The following is a 20,284-nucleotide window of genomic DNA, read 5'->3' as shown; positions in this document are numbered from 1 at the left end:
CCCGCCCCGCTCCTTCGCGTTGGGGGCCGCCCGCAGCCGCCGCCAGCCGCCGCCATGGGCCCGGCCCGGCAGGGCCAACGCGGGCCGCCCAGCCCCGGCCCCGCCGCGCAGCCTCCCGCGCCACCGCGCCGCCGCGCCCGCTCCCTGGCGCTGCTCGGAGCCCTGCTGGCCGCCGCCGCCGCCGCCGCCGTCCGGGTCTGCGCCCGCCACGCCGAGGCCCAGGCGGCCGCGCGGCAGGTCCGGGCCGAGCAGGCCGGGGCGGGGGCGCGGGAGCCGGGACTGAAGGCCCGAGCCTCGGCAGCAGGGGGAACATGGGCAGGGGCGAGTCGAGGGAGGCGGGGGACGGAGGGGGACCGGATGGGGGGAGCACGGGAAGGAGGGGACACGGTAGGCTAGTGGGGGAGCCTGGGGCCGGACTGATGGGGAGGAGGCGAACGGAGGTCACTGTGGAGCTGGGACAGACTGGAGGGGTCTGTCCAGGGGGTGACCTGGACACAGTGAAGCTGGGACCCACAGAGTCTGAAAGGGGCACTGGGGAGCCCTGGGACAGTGAGGAGTGGACACAGGAGAGGACAGAAGGTGCAGGAGGAACAGGGCCAAGCAGCCAGGGCCAGGCCAAAGGCGGGCTGGGGACAAACTGGGAGGGGCAGTCGGACCAAACAGTGGATGAGCAGGGACCAGGAGGGACTGAAGGCTCTGGGGGCAGTTCAGAGGCGACATTTGCACAGATGGACCGGGAGGCCCTGGGAGGACTCAGGAAAATGGTGGGAGGAGGGGCTCCCACCATCTGGAAGCGACTGCTTGTTGGGGACCAGGAGATGAGGCCACCAACTGGTGCCCAGCCCAGTCTCTCCTCCCAAGCAGGAATCAGCACTGAAGACCCTGGGGACAGATGGCCTTTTTCTCTTTTCCTCCTTGGACACTGACGGGGATATGTACATCAGCCCTGAGGAGTTCAAACCCATTGCTGAGAAGCTAACAGGTACCAGGAGAGGCTGGCGGCTGGGGAGGAGGGCGCCTTGGCCACGGTGTCTTCACTGAGCAGGAGGGGCTGTCTGGAGTGGAGGGAAGCCCCTGGGGTCTCAGAGGCCCTGGACTCCTCCCAGCTCTGACACTTTGTAGCTGGTGGCTTGGACTAGCTGCTCCAGCAACCCCTGAGCCTGTTTTTCTCAGACTTGTGAACAATAATACCAGTTAACATTCTTTGGTCTGTGAGGTGGCTCACGCCTATAATCCCAACACTTTGGGAGACAGAAGGATTGTTTGAGCCCAGGAGTTCAAGACCAGCCTGGCCAACATGGCAAAACCCCATCCCTACAAAAATACAGAAATTAGCCGGGTGTGGTGGCGCATGCCTGTAGTCCCAGCTACTTGGGAGGCTGAGGTGGGAGGATCACTTGAGGCCATGAGGCAGAGGTTGCAATGAGTTGACATCACACCACTACACTCCAGCTTGGGCGACAGAGTGAGACCCTGTCTCAGAACAAACAAAGCAAAACCAAAAAAACAAACCATTCCTTGGCCACCTCCTCCGTGCCAGGCATTTAAGTGCTTCATGTGGGTTCTCTCTTTACACCTCACAGTAGCCCTGGGAGATGGACACTGTCATGATCCCCATGTTTAATAGTTTGAGAGACTAAGACACAGGCAGGCTTCCCAGTTTCCCAAGCTAGAAAGGTGGGGAGCCAGGGCTAGAACTGAGGCCATCTGGCTCCAGGGTCCTGTACCAGCTCACAGGTTTCAGGAGTAGAGAAAAGAAATGCACAGTGACGAATATGCAGATTTCCAATAGACAACAGCTACAACTTTTTTTTTTTTTATATATATACAGGGTCTTGTTCTATCACCGAGACTGGATGATTGCAGTGGTGCAATCACGGCTCACTGCAGCCTCAACTTCCCTGGCTCAGTTGATCCTCCTGCCTCAGTCTCCTGAGTAACTGGGACACAGGCATGTGCTATCATGCTCAGCTGATTTTTCTATTTTTGTAGAGATATAGTCTCACTAAGTTGCCTAGGCTGGTCTCAAACTCCTGGGCTCAAACGATCCTTCTACCTTGGCCTCCTAAAGTGCTGGAATTACAGGTGTGAACCACCGCGCCCAGCCAGGAGCTGTAACTATTATTACTAAATCTGAAACTCTGCTTAGGTGTTTTCAGATTCCTATTCCATTCTTTTTGTTGTTGTTGTTGTTGAGCTGGAGTCTTGCTGTGTCACCCAGCCTGGAGTGCAGTGGCGCGATCTCAGCTCACTGCAACTTCTGCCTCCCTGGTTCAAGCAATTCTCCTGCCTCAGCCGCCCTAGGAGCTGGGATTACAGGCACCTACCACAACACCGTCCTGATTTTGTATTTTTAGTAGAGATGGGGTTTTGCCATGTTAGCCAGGCTAGTCTCGAACTCCTGACCTCAAGTGATCTACCCGCCTCAGCCTCCCAAAGTGCTGGGATTACAGGCATGAGCCACTGTGTCCGGTCTCCTATTCCATTCTTGCTATCATTTTTGCCTAGTGCAGTCAGTGATTATTTATTTATTTATTTGGTTAAAGATGAGGGGCTGAAGGCTGAGGCAGGAGAATGGCATGAACCCAGGAGGCGGAGCTTGCAGTGAGCCAAGATCGCGCCACTGCACTCCAGCCTGGGTGACAGAGCGAGACTACGTCTCAAAAAAAAAAAAAAGATGAGGGGCTGAAACATTCTAATGAATTATAAAATGCTTTTCTCGCTGCCCCCACCATCACCCCAACCTCTGTGTCCATTTTCTTCCAACTTCTTGTGACATTTCTTGAACTTGGGATCTTCGGCACCTACTTGTTACCCAGATTGCCTGGTGTCAATCAGTCATCGATAGGAAAGGCAAAGGAGACGTGCTGGCTGTTTCGGGTGCATAAGCTCCAAAGCACTGTCCTGGGCCTGCTGTTTTTCAGGGGTGTATTGGGTAGGTTGGCTCCATGCTGGCCCGGTGACCTGTGATCGCTGCTAGAGGAGAAAGGTTGGATGGAAAATGCTAATGAGCTGGAGTGGATGTGTATGGATGTCTCTCGGTGGCAGGCAGTTCTGTCATGAAAGCAGATGGGCAGATAAGCAGCTTGTCTCCTTGTGGCCTTGCCTGTACCTCTTATTTTGCATACACTTATGAGCATTTGCACAGCCACCTCTTTGTCCTTTTTTGTGGCCAGAGAGTTCTCTCATAATGACACGCTAGCAAAGCTTGCTGGGCTTGAGGCGCACTTTTAATTTTTTGCACAGAAATCTTTTTCTCCAGCAGGGTGAACCCCCATTACCTCTAGGCTGTGAATGCAAAAACGGACCAAGTTTTGAGAAATCAAAGGGGGGAAAATCAAATCCAAGCAGGAAATAGAGCCAACTAGTTCTATTTGGTAGAGTTATGAGTGTGTTTAATTTTCTGCCTTATCCCTTAAAATTTTTACAAATTGCCTCTAATGGGCGAATGTTACTCATAAGTCAGGAAATAAAAGTTTTCATTAAAAAGCCAAAGGGCAGCCGGGCGCGGTGGCTCACGCCTGTAATCCCAGCACTTTGGGAGGCCAAGACGGGCGGATCACGAGGTCAGGAGATCGAGACCATCCTGGCTAACACGGTGAAACCCCGTCTCTACTAAAAATACAAAAAATTAGCCAGGCGTGGTGGCGGGCGCCTGTAGTCCCAGCTACTTGGAGGCTGAGGCGGGAGAATGGCATGAACCCGGGAGGCGGAGCTTGCAGTGAGCCGAGATTGCGCCACTGCACTCCAGCCTGGGCGACAGAGTGAGACTCCGTCTCAAAAAAAAAAAACAAAAAGCAAAACAAAAAAAAAACAAAGCCAAAGGGCTGTAAAATGCTGAGTATTATTATTATAATTAATAACATTATTACCAACTCCATTTGACAAATGAGAAAGTAAAGGCTCAGAGAGGTGAAGTCCCTTCCCCAGATCATACAGCTAGGTGGTGGGGGAATCATTATTATTATTGTGTTGCTTTTGTTGTTGTTGTTGTTGTTTTTCTGAGACGGAGTCTTACTCTGTCTCCCAGGCTGGAGTGCTCGGCTCACTCTCACTGCAACCTCTGCCTCCTGGGTTCAAGCGATTCTCCTGTCTCAGCCCCCCGAGTAAGCTGGGATTACAGGTGTGCACCACCATGCCCAACTAGTTTTGGTATTTTTAGTAGAGATGGGGTTTCATCATGTTGGCCAAGCTGGTCTCGAACTCCTAACCTCAGGTGATCCGCCAGCTTCGGCTTCCCAAAGTGCTGGGATTACAGGCATGAGCTGCCTTAGGAATCATTATTATTACTATTTATCTGTGATATCAGTGAAATAATTGAATAAGCAAGGCCGACTAATAACCCTGCATATTCCTGTTGCTCCCTTCTTGGGTTTCTAGATTGCGTGTTGGAAAGTTTTATTGCGTTGACTTACAAATACAGAAATAAGTGATTCTTCAGAATAGGGATTTGCATCAGGAGCAGCAGGGAGCACTCGTTAAAAGGGCAGTTTCCAGACTCTCACCCCTGCAGATTCTGATTCAGTAGGTCTGAGGTGGGTTGTGAGCATCTGTAGTTTAAAGGCATCCTGCGTGATTTTGAGGACTTCTGGTTGAGAACCAGAAGTTTAATGCATCGTTCAGCCTGCTAGCCATTCAGTCAGCAAATGCCAGGCATCATCTCTGTACCACTACCCTGCCCTGAGAGGGCAGACAGGACAAGACCCACCCCCACCCCTCACCGGCTTCATTTTGTTACTGGTGACTATTACTCACCCCTTTTGAAATAGGCATCATTTCTCCCTTAGCCCTTCAAAATGAATCCTTCCACACTGGGAAGGTTACAGACTTGCCACATCTCTGAGCAGGAAAAGATCCAAGAAATAAAATCCAGCCACTGCCAGTCCAGCCCCTCCTGCAGCCAGGGCAGTTCCCCTTCCCTCCAAAAAAGTAGGGGAAAGTGGGTCTCCTCACTCCAAAACCAGTGCTCTCCCTATGACACCAAAGAGCCTGTTTCTGTTTCTTGCTTCATTCATTACTCTGATTCCCTTGACTGAGTTCCTCTCAGTCCCAGAAGACCCAGAAAAGGGTCATGGTTGGTCATGGGTTTCAAGTAAAACAGGCCTGGGTTTCAATCCCGATTCCTCCATCATCTAGCTATGTAACCTGGGGAAGTGACTTTACCTCTCTGAACCTTCACTTTCTTATTTGTCAAATACAGTTGGTAATGTTATTATCTGCCTCCCTGGGCTATCCTGAAACTAAAATGTGATACACTGGTTGTTACTTTGGTGATTGTTAACTGTTAACACCCCAGCTACCCCCACCCGCTGCCTTAATCACCAGCTAGTGTGGATGACCAGGGAGAGCTGAGCCCTGCAGCGTAAGGGCAGTGCCTCTCCGATGATCTGTGTCTCACAGGGTCAACTCCTGCGGCCAGCTACGAGGAGGAGGAGTTGCCCCCTGACCCTAGCGAGGAGACACTCACCATAGAAGCCCGATTCCAGCCTCTGCTCCCGGAGACCATGACCAAGAGCAAAGATGGCTTCCTAGGGGTGAGTAGGGGACCACAGGCAGCGGGATCATCTGTGTGCGTCCGTCTCCTGAGGATGAGTTTCTGCTCCATTTATCTTTCTTTCCTCTGCCCTCTGTGTGCCCACTGGAGCCAGGCCCCATGCCAGGCCCTGGAGGTCCATGTGGCTGTGATATTGTCCCTGCTGTCCAGGCATACAGCCTGCTGGGGGAGCAGGAGAGAGAAGCATTAGTCTCCACCCTAGATGGGGGAATCTGGGATGACTTCCTAGAGGAAGTGACATCTGGTAGACTGCAGGATGAGGAGGGCTCAGCAGGGTGACTGAGCGCAGGTGGGGGGTCTCGGAGGAAGCAGCAGTGCAGTAGAGACCCTGTCAGTGCAGCTGTCCCACATACTATGATGATTACTTCCCACACAGCCATCTCTTCCCCCTAGGGTACAGCACGATGCCTGTACAGCTCCTGATAGGTACTCTGTTAACTCTGATGATCTAGACCTGAGGTTTGGTCCCCAGCAGAGGGCTGTGGGGTGGGGAGGGCACCTGAGAAGGTGGAGGTAGAAGGTGGATAGATGTTCTCCTTGCCAGCCCCTCCCCAGCCCGAGGCCCTTTGGACAGGGTCCTGAGCGCATTGCAGGATGAAGCTGCCTCAGTCCCTGCCTGCCCTTTTGCGCTGTCTCCCACTCTCTCCTCCCCTCTGTGGGCTTCCTCTGTTCCAACCACACCAGACTTCCTTCCTTCCAAATCCCCAGGCTTTCTTCCAACTAGGAGCCTTCTCAAACGCGGTTCCCTCTGCCAGGAACACTGCCTCTCTGTGCCCAGCCCACACCAACCCAGCCTTTTCATCTCAGCCAACGCCCCTTCAGTACGAACAGAGGCCTGAAGGCAGGAGTGCCAGGCTGGTCACCGAGGCCAGGCGGCTGGTGTGGCTGGGCCCAGGAGGCATGCAGGACCCACGCAGGGGCATCCCGGTCAGTGGGGCCAGGAGAGAAGGTGCCAGACCCCACCAAGGGCCTTGTTGCCTGCCTTTGGCCTTCATTCTGTGGCGGCTGAACACCAAGCAGATTTTAAATAAGACAGCCTGCTCATGAGACCTGGGCTTTCCAGGCCAGGGACGGGGCATGGGAAGAATGGGGAGAAATGGAGGCAAGAAGACCAGTTCTGGATGGGCGAGGGAGAGGAGATGGAGAGTAAGGGCAGCCTGGAGGATGCTGGGGAAGGAAGAAAGGGCAGGGAGCAGCTCCTCATGGACAATGGGTAGGCAGGAGTTGGATGACTCAAGCTTCTGGCTGGTGACCAGGGGCATGGTGGGCTGCTCGCCCAGATGGGAACTGTAGCGGGGGAGGGAGAAGGGGGCAGAGAATGAGGTCAGTCTGCACATGTTGAAGTTGAGGCCCCCAGGGGATGTTGGATGTCCACCACCCAGCAGCAGCCCCTTGGCAGTGCCCAACTCTAGAGCCTGGCGGCCACATGGCAAAAGAAACTTGGGAATGACCGTGAGGCTGGTGCCTGTGGCGGAATTGCCACCTGGCCCAGCCCAAGGAAGCAGTGCTGGGGAGCCCCTTTCTTCCTTTCTTTTTTTTTTTTTTGGAGACGGAGTGTCACTCTGTCACCAGGCTAGAGTGCAGTGGCACGATCTCAGCTCACTGCAAGCTCCACCTCCCGGGTTCAAGCAATTCTGCCTCAGCCTCCCAAGTAGCTGGGACTACAGGTGTCTGCCACCACGCCCGGCTAATTTCTTTGTAGTTTTAGTAGAGATGGGGTTTCACCATGTTGGCCAGGATGGTCTCGATCTCCTGATCGATCCTCCCACCTCAGCCTCCCAAAGTGCTGGGATTATAGGCATGAGCCACCATGCCCGGCTGGGAGCCGCTTTTTTTTTTTTTTTTTTTGAGGCGCAGTCTCGCTCTGTCTCCCAGACTGGAGTGCAGTGGCTGGATCTCAGCTCACTGCAAGCTCCGCCTCCCAGGTTTACGCCATTCTCCTGCCTCAGCCTCCCGAGTAGCTGGGACTACAGGCGCCCGCCACCTCACCCGGCTAGTTTTTGTATTTTTAGTAGAGACGGGGTTTCACCGTGTTAGCCAGGATGGTCTTGATCTCCTGACCTCGTGATCCGCCCATCTCGGCCTCCCAAAGTGCTGGGATTACAGGCTTGAGCCACCGCGCCTGGCCGGGAGCAGAGACAGAGTCTTGCTCTGTCACCCAGGCTGGAGTGCAGTGGCCGGATCTCAGCTCACTGCAAGCTCTGCCTCCCGGGTTCACGCCATTCTCCTGCCTCAGCCTCCCGAGTAGCTGGGACTACAGGCGCCCGCCACCTCGCCCGGCTAGTTTTTTGTATTTTTTAGTAGAGACAGGGTTTCACCATGTTAGCCAGGATGGTCTCGATCTCCTGACCTCGTGATCCGCCCATCTCGGCCTCCCAAAGTGCTGGGATTACAGGCTTGAGCCACCGCGCCCGGCCGAGAGCCGCTTTCTTAACCTCATCGCTGCAGGTTCAGGCAGGGACGGGAATTCCAAGGAGGAGCTCACAGGGAAGGGCGCTGCCCATTTTGGTTCCTGTTTACTTGCCGTCTCCCACTATAAGTTCCAAGAAGACAGGCTGCATAGTGTACTCTGATAGAAACTTCGTATACATTAGGTGCATAAAACATCTTGTTGAATGAACAAATGAATAAACATGTTCTTCTCAGCCAAGGAGAGAGAGTGCAGCAGATAGGCAGGAGTCCAGGAAGTGGTCGAAACGGGTCTGACCTTCCACAGAAGGAGGTGGGGAACCCATCTCTACGGGTCTGGCAGTGATGGGCTGATCTGAGCAGATGAGTCCCCACAGACAGCAAGAACTGGGGTGAGGCAGGAACAGCACCCCCAGCCCTGGCCCCCAAGCAGAGCTCCACCGAGCCCAGCACCCATCTCTGGCAGGTCCCCTGCAGGGGGTGGCCAGCCTACAAGCAGGACCCAGCAGGGCGGGCTTGGCCTGGCCCCACATAGCCAGCTCTGCCTTGAGAACTGCCTGTTAAACCTCTCTCCACGGGAGCTCCCTGCACGGCTTTCCTCCCACCTCCCACCAAGCCTGAGCTCCTGCTGCCAGGGAGGTGGGGACAGGAGAGGGAACCTGCTGTTCCCCAAATGCTGGCGGATGTGTAGACAGCTCTGTGGTCTCTGAGTGTCCTCTTCAAGCCATCAGTTTGTCAGAGGCGAGGCAGGTCACTGATGAGGACTCGGGCTTAGGGAAGGCCTTTTGCCCAAGGTGGGGCAGTCTGTACTTAAGGCAGGGCCCTTTTGGGGGAGGCCTTCCTTCCCATTCCCCGTGGTCTCATCCTGCTCTTGACCCTGGAGCTCTCACCTGAAACATGATTGGCCACCACCCTCATCGGACTTAGCTCCAAACCGAAATCCTGAGCTGACCAGTGGGACGTTAGTCCCTGGGAAGAGACTTGGAGAGGAGACTGGGGAGGGAGAGCAGGGCTGCTGGAAGGCCGGGGAAGCCAGGCAGGGTGGTGGCTCCCAAGGCTGGCCCATGGGCTTATGCATAGGAGGGAGGTGGGATGGTGTGAGGCACAGAGCCCCACCACCCCCATTCCAACCCTGCCTTTGAGCGAGCTGCTCTGGCCTGGGCTGTGCCTGGGTGAGCTGCAGAGGCACTGGAGCAGGGAGAGGAGCCTCTCTCTGGTGGGATATTGCTAAGCTTGTCGCCATCACTGGGGCAGGAAACTGCCTGGGGTCCATCTGTTCCCTTGGTGTGGGCTGGCTCAGGGCTTGCGGGAGACCTCCACCCATGTGGGACACGAGGCCCCGGAGTCATGATTCTTAGATATCTGGAGCTTCGCTTTCCCCTGCCCCAGGTCTCCCGCCTCGCCCTGTCTGGCCTCCGAAACTGGACAGCCGCAGCCTCACCAAGTGCAGTGTTTTCTGCCCGCCACTTCCAGCCCTTCCTTCCCCCGCCAGGCCAGGAGCTGGGCGAGCCCTGGTGGATCATCCCCAGTGAGCTGAGCGTGTTCACTGGCTACCTATCCAACAACCGCTTCTATCCGCCGCCGCCCAAGGGCAAGGAGGTGAGGACAGCCAGGGTGCGACCTGAGGCCCTCTGCCCCAGCCCAGGAGTGGCCACCCCTCTGTCTGCGCCTGGACCCCAGTACCAGGCCTGCCCTACCTGCTCTCTGCCTCCCTCTGGACCTGCCCCCTCCCCATGGGGCCCCTGGGCCTTTGGGTCTGGGCTGACCCCCACCCCAGCGGATCCAGGCTCAGCGGGACCCAGCAAGATAGCACATGCCTCCCACCGCCCCCAGGTCATCATCCACCGGCTCCTGAGCATGTTCCACCCTCGGCCCTTTGTGAAGACCCGCTTTGCCCCTCAGGGGGCCGTGGCCTGCCTGACTGCCATCAGTGACTTCTACTACACCGTGATGTTCCGGTGAGTGGGCCACACAGGCCAGCCTGGAGCTTCCGGGAGGCACAGACGGTTTAGCGCCCAGAGGGGAGGGCCTGGCTTGAGCCCCCCAACTCTGTCTCTCCTCCCCCTGCCATCTCGGGCAAGCAGTTTTGGCTCTCTGAGCCTCAGTTTTCTCACCTGTGGATCAGGGTGCTGCTGACTTCCTCGTAGGGCATGTGAGGGTTCCGAAAGAAAAAGCTGTGGAACTTGCTTGGCACGGGGCTGGTAGCCATGGCTGTGCCATCCACACAGAAGTGGGAAGGACATCCAGTCACACATGCCCTCCAGAAGCTGTGGGGGCTCAGGGAGGGGTCCAGGCAGGGCTTCTGGAGGAGGGACATGTGACCTGGGCCTCGAAGGACGAGCAGCATTTGGAGGGCCTTGCTGCTGCCCCCGGCCCATCCACCTCCACCTCCACACTCAGCCTCCTCTCCCTGATGAGTCTGGCCAAGGCTTCCCGGGCTCCTGGGGAGAAGGTGGGCAGCTCTGCTGCAGGAGATTCCCTTCACACAGGATCCACGCCGAGTTCCAGCTCAGTGAGCCGCCCGACTTCCCCTTCTGGTTCTCCCCTGGTCAGTTCACCGGCCACATCATCCTCTCGAAAGACGCCACCCACGTCCGCGACTTCCGGCTCTTCGTGCCCAACCACAGGTGGGAGCTTGACCTTGGCCCAGCCTTGGCTCCCTCCTACAGCTTGTCCTGCTCTCCAGCTCCAGGAGCCTAGGGACCTCTTCTGTCTCTGCCCCTTCCTTCGCTCCCCAGAGCCCATCTCGTGGGGCTGGCGTGGGAGCAGGCAGCATGAGGCAGGCAAGAGGATGAGCTGATCACCCACCAGCTCTTCCCAGGCACCCCGTGGCCTGGCCCTCCACCTCTGTGCCTGGGACCCAGTGCAGCAGCCCATAGACTCTTCCTGAAGCTGGGCCTCCCTGCCTTGACACTGCTGACAGGCCCTAATCACAGCTGTAATCGCAGCCTGTGCGTGCCACCAAGGGGAAGGCCGGCAGCTAGGCAGGGACCCAGCTGTGGGGTCCAGGAAGGCTTCTCAGAAGAAGGTCATCTCAGCAGAGACAAGGGGCTCTGAGGGTTTTGCTAGGTAGAGGAACAGCACAGGCAAAGGACGAGGGCAGGCCCTCCACTGCTGCAGACCCCCGGAGAGGCTTCCGGGACAGTGCTGCACCAGCCACCTGCCTGCCTCACCTCCTCAGGGCTGGCCACCTGTCAGCAGAGTAGAGGACCCAAGAGGCTCTGGCTTCAAGTCTGTCCAGATTCCTAACTGATGGCAAGTGGCCACCTAGTGGGCCTGAGTGACCGCTCTACAGGGACAAGACCTGGCTGGGAGCCAGGAGGTCTGCAGTTACGTCTCAACTGTGGCACCCACTGGCTGTGTGGCTGTGGGCAAGGCCCTGGCCCTCTGTAGGCCTGTTTCCTCATCTGCCAGATGGGGGACTGACTCCTGATATATTTCCCCCACAGGGCAGGCGTGAGAGGATGGTTGGGATAACATGGGAAGAGAAAATTGCCCCAGGAGTGGGGATGGCTTCCCTCCCTCCCCAGGGTGGGCAGAGCAGGGGCTTCCCAGTCAAAGTGCCAGCCCTTGGGCTAGGCACACCTGCCCCAACCTGGACTGCATGGGACAGAAGGAGAGAGGCAGTGACCAGCTCCAGGACCAGCTGCTCCTGGGCTCATGTCTGAGGACCAGGCATCAGGGGCTGCTGACCCCCGGGGGTTACCTAGCTCTGCCCTCTGCACCACCTGTTGTGGAGGTGGTGGTTTGTCAGTGCTGGGGCTCCCCCGTGCGGCGGACCTGCAGATTGCACTGCTTGGCTCAGATATCCTGCTGCCCGCCAGAGGCCTATGCAGGGACTACGGTGCTCATTTTCATTCCTGCCCCACCCTGTGACCCACCGTGAGTCACTGGCCATCTCTGCCTCGAAGGGTCCTGGAGAATACACGGGCCATGGCTGTGCAGGCCCTTTGTGGATTGTGAGGGGCAGGGCCGGCGGACGGTGAAGTGGCTCCAGTGCCTTAGGAACGGGCAGCCTGGTGGAGAGAGGGCCAGGACTCTGCAGCCAGAATCCCAGTGGCTCTGAAGCAGGTGTTCACCTTGAGAAGCCTCAGTGTCCTCATCTGGAAAATGGAGACAGTTGCAGGTATTATGTGAGATAAAGTGTGACACAGATAATGGGCTTTGATGATGGTGTCACTCTGCCCTGGCCATCCCCAGGTCTCTGAATGTGGACATGGAGTGGCTTTATGGGGCCAGTGAAAGCAGCAACATGGAGGTGGACATCGGCTACATACCCCAGGTGAGCGCACAGGAGGCTTCCATCCAGGTGGGCTCGCTGTAGGGCCCCGCCCTTCCTCTGCAATGAGTGGAGCATCTTGGAGGGTCTCTCAGGGAGCCCCTGAGGATTCTTGCCCATCTCTGAGCCTTCCCCCCACCAATGACCTCTGGCCCAGATGGAGCTGGAGGCCATGGGCCCCTCAGTGCCCTCGGTGATCCTGGATGAGGATGGCAGCGTGATCGACAGCCACCTGCCCTCGGGGGAGTCCCTGCAGTTTGTGTTTGAGGAGATCAAGTGGCAGCAGGAGCTGAGCTGGGAGGAGGCTGCCCGGCGCCTGGAGGTGGCCATGTACCCCTTCAAGAAGGTGAGGCTGGGCAGGGGTGAAGGCCAGGGTCAGGCTGCACGGGCAGAGGCTGGGAGCTGTGGAGCAGCAGCTGGGCACAGGTGCTGGCGTGTGTTCAGGGCTTGCTACTGAGGCTGTCTCACTGTTGCTCCCAGCGTGTGCCAGCGGGGCTTCCCTGCTGCCATTCAGAACTTAGAGGAAGAGGCCAGGTCCAATGGCTCATACCTATCATCCAAAACTTTGGGAGGCTGAGGTGGAGAATCACTTGTGGCCAGGAGTTCAAGAGCAGTCTGGGCAACATAGCGAGACCCCATATCTACAAAAAATTTTTTTAATTACCTGGGGGTGGTGTTAGCACGCACCTGTAGTACTAAACCTTTGGGGAGGCCGAGGCAGGAGGACTGCTTGAGCCCAGGAGTTCAAGGCTGCAGTGAGCTATGATGGCACCACTGCACTCCAGCCTGGGCAACAGAGTGAGACTCCATCTCAAAGAAAAAATAAATGAAAATAATAATAATAAATAGAACTTGGAGGAGACATCCATCCCCTGGCTCAGCAGCACCCCCTTCACACACACATACAAACACACTAACATACATACACACACACATACACACATACACACACATATATACAAACATACACAAACACATACAAATGTACATATACACAGACATGTACACACACACATATATTTGCCTACACACAAACTCACATGTACACACACACACATACTTGCACACACTACAGACTCACAGCCCGAGCGGGACGCTGGCCGCTTTGATGATGGCTTCGTTCTGTCTCGGCGTGGCCCCAGGTCTCCTACTTGCCGTTCACTGAGGCCTTCGACCGAGCCAAGGCTGAGAACAAGCTGGTGCACTCGATCCTGCTGTGGGGGGCCCTGGACGACCAGTCCTGCTGAGGTGAGGGGCCCGGCTGAATCTAAGGGGAGCAGGGGGAAAAGTCCACACCTTGTTGGGTACCGGAGACTCTGAGACCAATGGGACTCTCCCGTTGAGTCATGAGGGCCCCGGGGACTGCCCAGGGTAGGGGCGTGAGGTGAGGGCCTGGGAGTTTCTGTGCTGAGCCTAGTGGGAGCTACCAGATGCTGAAGAAAGGGCCCTGGCAGACTGGGTTCAAACTCAGCCATTGTCAGCTTGGTAACCTTGACCAAGTGCCTTCCCCTCCCCGAGCCTCAGCGTTCTCAATAGTAAGCAGGGATAATACACTTACCTCTCAGAGCTGTGGACATGGGGGTGAAAGTACCGCATACACTGTGAAGTCTAAGTGTATATACACTTACATACGTGTAAGAGGGAAAATCGGGCCAGAGGCTGGTCTTGCGTTAATTTATTCAGAAAATTCACCAGAGACCTCCTAGATGCAACGTTCTTTGGGTGTCTGGCAGTGGGCACAAAGATGAATGAAACAGTGCCCCGCCCTCACCCTGTCAGCCATCAGTGTAGCAGTGGACTGGGTGCTGGCGTCCCACAGGGAGGAAGTCAGAAGAGGTCCCTGCCCTCAAAGGGGGAGACACAGTGCAAAGGCAGACACCGAATGAATCAGTACAAGCACGGTGAGTGTTCTACAGGGGACAGTCCAGAGTGGCACCAGAGTGTATAGCTGGGGGTCAGGGAAGGCTTTGTGAAGACAGTGATATTTCCGCTGAGACTCTGAAGGATGAGTAGGAGTTTGTCAGGTGACCAGATGGAGTGTCCCAGGTAGAGGAACAGCCTGTGCAAAGGCCCTGGGACATAGAACGTTTATTGGATTTAAGAAGCTGTCACTGTCTGCAAGTCCCCGGGGCCAGGTAGAACCCCTAACCCTAATCTCAGCCCAGGATGCAGGTGTATTATGGATGTTAATTCCAACAACCATTTATTCAGTACCTACTCTGCCTCAGGCTCTTTGAATCTGTTATTTCACCTGGGTGCAGAGACTGTTCAGCCCGTGAGGTGTCCCCAAAGCAAGATTGCACCCCAGCAAGATGTGGGGGCGCCTCACACTTCTGTCTTCCAGCTTTTTCCTCTTCCTGAACAGGTTCAGGGCGGACTCTCCGGGAGACTGTCCTGGAAAGTTCGCCCATCCTCACCCTGCTCAACGAGAGCTTCATCAGCACCTGGTCCCTGGTGAAGGAGCTGGAGGAGCTGCAGGTGAGCCGGCAGGTGGGCAGGAACAGGAGCCTCCCGAACAGTGGTGGGGGCTGCGGCATCAGGAGTATGCAACTGTCCCCACAGAACAACCAGGAGAACCCGTCCCATCAGAAGCTGGCTGGCCTGCACCTGGAGAAGTACAGCTTCCCAGTGGAGATGATGATCTGCCTGCCCAATGGCACCGTGGTAGGCACCCCCACCCAGACCCCACGGGGTCCAGGGAGCAACCAGCAGGGGGCGTGGATGTGCAGGCTTCATCGGTTTCGGGTCTGGCCCTGCCACGTCCTGGCTGCAAAGCCTCAAGCTGGTCTCTTACCCAGTCTAAGCCTCTGTTGTCCCTATGTAGAAACAGGAATCGTGATGCAGGTGTTGGTCATCGGGGGCTATGCAGCAGCGAGCATAGTCCCGAGGCAGAGTCAGCGCCTCGCTAGAAACACGGCCTGGAAGGGAAGGCTGGCCTTGGACCATGGCAGCCAGTCCTGGGATGGAAGGGGAGGGAGTAGCCGGACCTTGTGACAGAGAAGATCAGAAGAGGGCCCTGAGCCAAGGTTCAAGACCCCACCTCTCCCTCAGGGCCCTTAGCACTCAGCAAGTCTTCTCACGGGGGCCTCACAGCAGCTTTGGGAGACGGATGATCATGAATGCCCGTTTTATAAACAAGGAAAGAGGCCCAGAAAGGTTCAGAGACTGGACAAATGTTGCAGTTAATTAAGTGCAGCTGGCTTTGAACCAAGGCCTGCCCTTGAGCCCCAGATCTCCAGCTCTTCTGATCAAAGCGACCCCTTATACTTTAAGTCCCAAGGCATGGTTAGTGTGGGATCCAGGACTGTAGGAGGAGGCCAGCTTCCTCAGGATCTTAGGACGGGAGCAGTTCAGGAGCAGGGGCTGGCACGGGCAAGGTGTCCAGTGAGGGCTCAGTGCAAAGTAAAGGGAACCAGGCAGAAGGCATCTGCTGTCCCAGGCACAGGGTGATGAGATGGTGTTGGGGAACTGGATGAGGCTGGGCCTGCTTGGGAGAACCAGGCCTCCCACGCATATGAATGTTGGTTGAATGCTGATTCATTCGTCTGTTCATCTGCTGGGCACCTACTCTGTGCCAGGCACAAAGATGAAGACATGGCCCTGTGCTGAAAGAGCTCACTGTCTGGGGCGAGAGGCCAAAGGAGAGGCCCGTGGTGTGTGAGGCCCCAGTGAGAGAAGTGAGCACGGAGTTCAGGATGGAGTCTGGGGCCACAGGAACAGAGGAGAGAGGTCATTTCGGGGGGTGGAGGTGGAGGGCTAGTGAAGAGGTGATGTTGGAAAGTGTTGGGTTTTCACCTGGTAGGCAAGGCAGGGAGGTGCCCCCTCGTCAGACACAGGGTGATGAGGTGGTGTCGGGTGCTGGCGAGGGCTTCCGGGAGCACTGCCTGCCCACCATCCACCTCAGACAAGGACAGTCAAGGCCTGATAGCGTCCCTGCTTCTCCCATACAGCAGAGGGCACAGGGAGCCTGGGGGCCCCCCTCCGTCCCACTCTCCTCACCCAGCCCTTCTCCCAGGTCCACCACATCAATGCCAACTACTTCTTGGACATCACCTCCATGAAGCCCGAGGAAGTCGAGAGCAATCTCTTCAGCTTCTCATCCACCTTTGAAGACCCATCCACGGCCACCTACATGCAGTTCCTGAAGGAGGGACTCCGGCGTGGCCTGCCCCTCCTCCAGCCCTAGAGGGCCTGCGGGGCCGGACGGGATCTGATGCACAGGTCCCCGCACCCCAGAGCCAGAGTGTTCCTCAGCCCATTTCAGACTGCAGATGCCGCCCACTCCCACCCCACTCCTAGGCTGCCTTGGGGGTACAAGCTCCACTGAGGGTGGCCACCACAGCCTTGGCTCCATGGTGGCGGGTAGACAAGGGGTGTCTGGGCTGGCTGGGCAGAGGAACCTCTAGCTCTGACTGTCACTCTCCGCTCTCCCTACCCATTTGGCTCTGGAAAGCTGCTTGGCACCCCCAGATCAGGGCCTGGGTGAACTCTCTGGACCTTTTCCAGTGAGCCGCACAGTCTAGGCCCTTGTTGGGTGAAGAATGGAAGGAGGAGCAGGCTAGGAAGACAGGGCCACCACCTTCTCCTTGCTTTCAGCCCTTCCCACAGGAAACATCAAGAAGCCCCAGCCACGAGGGGCCAGGCTTCCAAGGCGGCTCTCCTGTTTACCTAGAGCCTTCGTTCCCGGCCATACCCTGGGCTGCCCTCCTGTGCCTGATGTCCCCAGTTGGGGTCGGTCTCAGTAGGAGCCAGTCTTCAGAGCCTCTGGGCAGAACCCTCCATCGAAGTGGAAATCAGACTGGACCCCCTGCGGCTTCCCTGACCACGCCACTGACCAGATGTCTGGGGAAGTTTACTGTGAAGGGGCTTCTGCCTTTAGCAATGGGGCGCACTAAGTGGGTTCCCGAGGCCTGGAGCCAAAGCACTCCCACCACCTACCTTAGCATAGGGTGTCCGCAGGACTGCGGGAGCCAGCGCTTCTGCCCCCCTCCTGCCCCTCAGACCTCGCATCCACAGAAGCACAGCCCGGCCAAAGACCACAGCCTTCTCCAGAGCCGGCGCTGTCCCGGCAACCAGGGGTGCCCCAGGCTAGCTCTTCTACCACTGGGGCACCACGGACTCCCCTTGGCTACTCTTGGGACTTTGGTCCACGTCCTGAGCCACTGACCACGGCCAGTCTTTCTTTTTATATGTGCAGAAAAGTGTTTTTATACAAACTTTCTCATGGTTTGTAGGTATTTTTTTATAACCTCAGTGCTGAGGAGAAAGGAGGGGCAGTGGCTTCCCCGGCAGCAGCCCCATGATGGCTGAATCCGAAATCCTCGATGGGTCCAGCTTGATGTCTTTGCAGCTGCACCTATGGGAAGAAATAGTCCCCTCTTCCTTCTCCTCTTCAGCTTCTTAAAAATAGTCCTCAGAGGACCCACGACCCCCAGCACTGTCACATCCTCTCCACGCAGGCCCACGGGCGCACCCGCACTCTTTCATGAAGACCTTGAAGTCAGGCTGCCCGCTCCCCAGCCCCCAGTTCTCCCCCCACCCCCTCACCGCACCCGGGGCTCACTCTTAAACCTGGCAGCGGAAGAAGGAAGGCAGACATCTCTGCAGCCACTCCTGGGCCTTCTATTCGCCGAGTTACCCTGCTTGCCTTGGGCGTGTTCACTGAGCCTTCCCTAGCCAGAATTGTTCTCAATTTTGTTTTGTATTGTTTTGAGATGGAGTCTTGCTCTGTCACTCAGGCTGGAGTGCTATGGTGTGATCTTGGCTCGCTGCAACCCGCCCGCCCCGGTTCAAGCAATTCTGCCTCAGCCTCCCGAGTAGCTGGGATTACAGGTGCATGCCACCACACCCAGCTAATTTTTGTATTTTTAGTAGAGATGGGGTTTCACCATATTGGTCAGGCTGGTCTGGAACTCCTGACCTCAGGTGATCCATCCGCCTCAGCCTCCCAAATTGCTGGGATTACAGGCATGAGCCACACGCCCAACCTTGTTCTTAATTTTGTATTATCCAATCATTGCTAATGTTACATGCACTTTCTCAATCCTCACGACAAGCTTGTGAGGCAGATGCTCATTGTTCCCATCTTGATGAAACTTGAGTCTCAGGGAGGTGAAGTGACTTGCCCAGGGTCACTCAGCCAGGTAGAGTTCAGATTCAAACCCACGTGTGGCTCCAAAGCCTGCGTCTGGATTTGGGGGTGTTTTTTGGCACAGCACCATCGCCTCTCTCCCTGCCTGTTTTCCCCAAAATGGAAAGGAAGGCCTTTTAAACCAGAGTGTCTCACTCCCCTCTGACCTCCAGGCCAGGCATGAGCCAGCCAGCTCAGCCAGGCTCCGTGTGTCCTGAGAGGAAGTGCCCCCATCCCTCATGCCCCTTACTGGGAGGGAGGGCACCTGATGTTCTCTGCGCCTCCCCCATCCTGTCAGGCACTGGTGGGAGGGCAGGGGAGCCCATGCAAACGCTTCTCCCGCTGCTCTGGGAGAGGCAATTCCACATTGAGCCAGCCTGGTCCCGTGGAAAATGCTGGTGGCCTGGGCTTTCTGAGGCCTCATCTGACGCCTCTGTAGTTCCTGTCCCCCACCAGGCCTTGAGGCTCAGGGTGGGAGAGGGCCCCTGGCTGCCCTCCTGTCCCTCCTCTGCCACTTCCCTCCCCTGTCCCCAACATGCCCTGTAATAAAATTAGAGAAGACTGACTAGAGTGGTTCTAAGTGCTTTTCCTTTGAGTGGCATGTTCAGCTCTGTCCTTCCAAGCGATGGCTCCCTCCTGGGGTGGACTTGGCTGGAATGCTTTCAGGGACTATCTTACCTATCGAGGGCTTGAGTGACTTGCCCAAAATAAGTTTGTGATAGACCAAGTGGTAGGACTTACTGTTTTGAGAATCTGGTGCTCTCTGTTGAGAAAGATCTGGAAGTTGTCTTAGAAGCGGAGCCTGAGACAGGCATGAAGTGATTTTTTTTTTTTTTTTTTTTTTTGGTGGGGTGGGGAGTGTACTTCCAGAAAAATCTGTAAAAGAAGGAGGGAAGCAGAAGAGGAAAAGGAAAAATGCTGAGCAGGACCAGTCTCAGCCCAGCCTTGGCCTGACCCACAGTGGAAGAGCTGTGAGGCATAAACCACACTGCAGAGTTGAACTGGCCTTTTGGGCCTTGTATCAGTCATTGGCTTGGGAGGTGAAGGAAATTCCCAGGTAGGGGGCTCCATTCTTCCTGCAAGGGGATCTGAGTGGGACAGCAAATCAGCATCTACACCCAGGACAGACAGCCAGCGTGAACTTGCATGATCCGCCATCGCACAAGAGGGGAAAGTAATGATTAAAACACAATGTGCCATCCTGGAAAGAGGGCTGGACCTGGGAGTCAGTCTTCAGCATTTGAGATATGGTGGAGATAGGGTGGATAACCTCTGAGGTCTCTTGCCAGGACCAGTTATATAATTTTGCAGAGCCCAGTGCAAAATGAAAACACAAGACCACCTGTTAGAAAAGTAATCATTTCGAGACGGCAACAGCAGAGTACTAAACCAGGTACAGGGTTCTGAGCATGGGGCCCTTTGTGACTGCATGGGCTGGTCACCCATGAAACCAACTCTGTCTCTGGCAGAGGGGATTGCAGGCTTTGGGACCAAGGAACTCCAGCCTGGGAGCCACGCACAGCCTGAGGCTGTGCTGAAAGCAGAGGAGGAAATGTGACCCAGGAACTGCATGCCACAGACCAGGACAGTGAGGGCTAGAGGACAAAGAGGGAGTGGGTTAGTGAGCCTGGAAGGAATGTGGCTCTTCCCACAGTGCCTCTGGGGTCTTGTGCATCAAGTACCCATCTAATGAGCAAACTCACTGAATATACCGTGTGTGTGTGAGACAGAGAGAGGAGAGAGAGAGAGAGACAGAGACTAAAAGAGAAGAAAGCTGCAAAGTGCTGGAGGGCAGGAGTCAGAGGAGAAAGAGGCCCATTCTGCCCATTCTTGCTGGAAAGGGGCTTTGCAGAGGGGCTTGCCTGGGAACCATGAACTGGAAAGGGGGCCAGGGTGAGGATTCTGAAGTTTG

The 20,284-nt window shown here is 56.2% G+C and overlaps 1 protein-coding gene across 3 annotated transcripts; it reads left to right on the top strand.

Annotated features, from left to right (window-relative positions):
- Nucleotides 1–34: 34 nt before the first annotated feature.
- On the top strand, nt 35–18,938 carry SELENON (selenoprotein N). 3 transcript variants are annotated; one of them, XM_033227715.1, is made up of 12 exons: nt 35–237; nt 865–982; nt 5,401–5,534; nt 9,353–9,562; nt 9,797–9,921; nt 10,453–10,590; nt 12,164–12,245; nt 12,400–12,588; nt 13,385–13,490; nt 14,608–14,720; nt 14,805–14,906; nt 16,258–18,938. In XM_033227715.1, exons 1-12 carry the CDS (start codon nt 55–57, stop codon nt 16,426–16,428), a joined length of 1,671 nt encoding a protein of 556 aa, XP_033083606.1. In that variant the 5' UTR covers nt 35–54; the 3' UTR covers nt 16,429–18,938. The 3 variants fall into 3 exon arrangements, with proteins under 3 accessions (XP_033083606.1, XP_033083607.1, XP_033083609.1); XM_033227716.1 differs by lacking the exon at nt 16,258–18,938 and adding an exon at nt 15,067–16,251; XM_033227718.1 differs by lacking the exons at nt 14,805–14,906; nt 16,258–18,938 and adding an exon at nt 14,022–14,143.
- The last annotated feature ends 1,346 nt before the right edge of the window (nt 18,939–20,284 follow it).

The sequence above is a fragment of the Trachypithecus francoisi genome, unplaced genomic scaffold (assembly GCF_009764315.1).
Source record: "Trachypithecus francoisi isolate TF-2019V2 unplaced genomic scaffold, Tfra_2.0 Lachesis_group12, whole genome shotgun sequence".
Lineage (NCBI taxonomy): Eukaryota > Metazoa > Chordata > Mammalia > Primates > Cercopithecidae > Trachypithecus > Trachypithecus francoisi.
This window is presented reverse-complemented; position numbering and strand designations above follow the sequence as displayed.